Source organism: Punica granatum, unplaced genomic scaffold (genome assembly GCF_007655135.1).
Source record: "Punica granatum isolate Tunisia-2019 unplaced genomic scaffold, ASM765513v2 Contig00342, whole genome shotgun sequence".
Taxonomy (NCBI): domain Eukaryota; kingdom Viridiplantae; phylum Streptophyta; class Magnoliopsida; order Myrtales; family Lythraceae; genus Punica; species Punica granatum.
In genome coordinates this window covers 4,263-8,357 of record NW_022204291.1, presented here as the reverse complement: position 1 = coordinate 8,357, position 4,095 = coordinate 4,263, and the positions used below count along the sequence as shown (strand labels likewise).

The 4,095-nt window shown below is 43.2% G+C and overlaps 1 protein-coding gene across 1 annotated transcript; it reads left to right on the top strand.

Annotated features, from left to right (window-relative positions):
* LOC116190178 lies at window positions 1-2,296 on the top strand. Its single transcript, XM_031519837.1, has 4 exons — window positions 1-489; window positions 1,015-1,094; window positions 1,178-1,236; window positions 1,680-2,296. The coding sequence occupies exons 1-4, from the start codon at window positions 1-3 to the stop codon at window positions 1,982-1,984; spliced, it is 933 nt and encodes a 310-aa protein (XP_031375697.1). The 3' UTR covers window positions 1,985-2,296.
* Window positions 2,297-4,095: the final 1,799 nt, after the last annotated feature.

The following is a 4,095-nucleotide window of genomic DNA, read 5'->3' as shown; positions in this document are numbered from 1 at the left end:
ATGAAATTGCCTATTTACTCAAATACTGCCATTGTCGCTTTCTGTATCACTTCAACAGCCCTGTTAACGTCGGACTCCAGAGGAAACAGACCCCCTCATCAGGTGTTCGACGAAAGTCCCGAGAGAAGTCTCGACAGCAAAAGGTTCTGCTTATTCGCCCTCGATCTCTCCACAATGCGGCGGTGGAGGTCTCCGAAGTCCCTGGCGGCCTCACTGGAAGCCCTTGTAAACCATTCACCGAGGCCATTGCCATCGCCATCTGGCTCCATTGCCCCAAAATGCTACTTGCCCGCTGTGTCTTCACAGATACGGAAGCCGCAGGCGGTTCCAGGAGATCTCCTTAAATGGAGTTCGATCGGTTCATGCAGAGGGTACTCGAGATTTGCGACTGGGTTCACGCCATTGCAGCCAAAGCCGTTGGATTCCATTGTTGATGTCGAGCGGTTGAGGAATCGATCAGCCGAGGACATTGCTTCTGCTTGGGATGACGTAACTTCTCACAACCCTTTCTCATTTTGAACTTTTCCTTACTACGCTGACGTTCATGGCAGTTCTGCAATTGTGGGTTTCGGTTCGGCAAATGGTGCATTTAGTTCTGTTCAGTGAAAATTTGATCAGGAAGCTGTCGTCTGATATGTCAAATATGTGACATATGTAATGGCTGATTAGGGAATGATTACAGTAGGGACGTTTGTCTTGCTGAAGATTAGAATTTGATTGCAACTGGTTTGAACAAATGTGGTACAGAAATGTTGTTTAGACTACTCGAGTAGAACTTTTGTGATGAGAAGTTGTGACTGAAAAGACAATTTGGTTAGTTGAAGATCAAACTTTTTTTGCTCATTTCCATGGTAGATATTGTTTTCATTTTGCTGGATAGGCACGCGCTTGTCCAATGATGATAGCATTTTGGTGTTGCCACTTCCATCTTCTCACTCTCTAGCAGTCAATGTACCGACTCTGATGCAGTTTGCCATTTTAATGGTTTTAATGCTAAACTTTTCTTCACCTCAGTATCACCTGGGAAGAGGTCATATTGGTGCGTCCATGAAAGCAAAACTCTTTCGGCTACTGGAGCACAGAGCCGTTGACTGGTAATGTCTTGAAAGATGCCCAGAGTATGTGGTTTTGTTGCTATATCTGAACCTTATTCTTTACTTTTCTCCCTATCTTGCAGCCGGTACTTTGTTGTCCCTTTATGGCGAGGAAGTGGTTACAGTACGATGTTTGTTCAAGGTTTGGTCTATAAATTGACTTTACGTCCAGCATACGGATGAACCTATTAGCAAATACATATCAGCATTATTTGTCTAGCCATGAACCTCGAAATAGATCCATAAGTCCTGTTGGGAGGGATAAAACTAAGCTAAATGTTGACAATTCAGACTGACGAGATTTACTGAATGAAACACCTGAGGTGGTTCAGTGAGTGGTTGAAGGAGTAGACAGAGATGTGATGAGAAAATTCTATGGTCCTGGGGTGACTATCTCCCTCAGAACTTCGCCGTTGAATCTCCAACAGTTGAAATCCAAGGGTTGGAACAGGGAAAGATGGTTAGTCGGGGCCATAGTCAGGGTGCGATGAAACCTTAGATATTCATGAACCTAGGGTTGGCCTTGTGAGTGGCATATGTGACTGGATTTTACCGAGATTTGAATTGAACTGCTTTTTCTTGCAGTGCAGATGCCACACATTCTTTTCACGGGTCTTGAAGATTACAAAGCAAGGGGAACTCAAGCAGCTCCCTACTGCACAGTCACTTACTACACGGAATTTGCAGAGAGTAAAGACTTGGTGCTCATTCGAGGAGATATTGTATTCACTAGCAAGCTGGGCGATGAGGAGGCAGAGTGGCTCATGGAGACGGCTCAGTCATTCTATCTGAATGATGAGCGTTACAAGTTGGTTGAACGGTTCAACAAACAAACTCGGGATTTCGAGTTTAAGGATGTTTTGCAGGCATTGGATATGCCTGTTTTGTAGGTTCTTTTCCGTCAAGACTATAAGTTGCCTAAATAAAGGTGAGAGAAGAATTAGTGAATAAGATCGCACAGCAACATCAAGATGTCCGATGAGTCATTCGATTTTTTTCTGCGTCTCTCTACTCTGTGCCATCTGTTACGAGGAGATGAAGACCAACTTCTTGTCGCAGCTTTCCTTTTTCCCTTCCGATCTGGGAATCAAAACGTTTGTTTTTGAAGCATAGACACAATGTTATTGATCAATTAAACTACAATCCCAGGGCAATAAACCGTATACTTACTCTTATGATTGCATAGAAATTATTTCTTTTTAGATTAGAGTCGCCATCTTGTAAGTGTAATGTATGCATGAGTGAATATATTACTATCTCTAATTATTAATGTATACGTTATTTCCAAATCAAGTGGTAATAAATTTTTCAATCGAAAAAACGAAAACCACGTAGGGTTTCTAAGGTTAGGGAGTATATTCCACGGTGAAGCTATAGGTACTTTTTCAAGACATGAAAGTAGCAATACGGAGATTGCTGTCTATTCAATCTCAGTATTGTTGTTTTAATTGTTGTAATGAAACCGGTTTTTAACAAAATAAAAGCTGCATTGCAGTAATCCGAATAGCGGAGAACACAAGTTGATTTTCTCTGTTTCTGGCATGAAGAGAGGAAAAAATTTGGTCGGCCTGAAAAGAGGAAAAAATTTGGACCAAGTCTCGATTTGTGCATAAGTCGATTTGTTGTGTCATCCCGGTGGAGAGGCCATGGCCGCTCCAATTATATTGGATGCCTCCAGCGATACAAAGCTGGCTGTGTGCTACCTCTTATAGCTGCCTTGTATAGTCTAGTGACCGGGGTGGGATTACTAGAGGCCTAGAACCAAGAGTCTTTACCCGCTGGAGGTGTTGCCCCGATTTCGGGGAATTCAACAAGAGGAAGTGGGTCAAGGAAGACCTCGGTGAGATTGTCGGGGATGACGTAGTATCGGGTTTCAATTATGAGTTTGATGAGGGGACCAGACCGATCAAACAACTTGTAGAGTGTGCTACAAGTTAGTCGACGGTTCAACAAGACAAACTCGGGATTTTTAGTTTAAGGATGTTTTGCAGGCATTGGACATGCCTGTTCTGCAGGGTCCGTTCCTTCTAGACTAATATTTGCCAAAATAAAGGTGATTGGTAGTGAATGAAACCAGACGGTAACATCAAGGTGTTAGTTAATATCTGGTGATTCAATTTTTCCGGCATCTTTCTACTCTGTGCCATCTGCTCCATTTTTCGGTGATAAGCAGATGAAGAAGAACTTGTCGTCGCAGCTTTCCTTTTTCCCCTTCTGATCTTGGAATTTGTTATTGATGAATTTTGTCAGTAAAGATTGATTTTTTTTTTGCCCCTATCCGTAAGCTTTTGTTGGGGGTTAGGGATGTACTCAACCAAACAATAACGCAGCGATTAATCTTCCTCCCCTTCTAGTGTAATCGAGATAGGAACTAATCAAATCAACCAACAAGCAGTAAAGTAAAACAACACCAAGAATTTTACGTGGAAAACCCCAATGTGGGGAAAAACCACGGGACCAACTCCGAATCAACGATCCACTATGAAGGTTATACAATGTCTTTCATCAAGGGTAAACCCTTGGATCACCAAACTCAAGAGAAACACTCTCTTGGATCACCCAAATACTAAATTCGTCACCCACACCGGGTGGTTCACAAAATCAGCTGAAACAGCACCTACAGAGCTCGAATAGAAATTCTGACCGTTCAGAAGTTAGCCCCACGTGTTGTGAAGCTGCTGTCAAAATTTCGTCCCAATCGGAGTTCGTTGATGTACCGATCGAGGTTTGATCTCCAGCTGCGCGCTGCCCCTTTGCTGCTGCTGTGCTGCCGCCTTTGCTGCTGCTGTTCTGCCGCCTCTTCAAATCTGCAGCTGCGTTATTCTGCTGTTCTCTGCTGCCATATATATATATATATGCTGAAATATAAACCCTAACAAAACTGGGTTCTTGGGCCTATTAAAGCCCGATAAAAGCCCAATACAATTTGAGCCCAACTTCCTCCAAATTGGAGGGATAGCCCAACAAACTCCCCTCCCGACTATTTGGAGGCTTCAAGCAT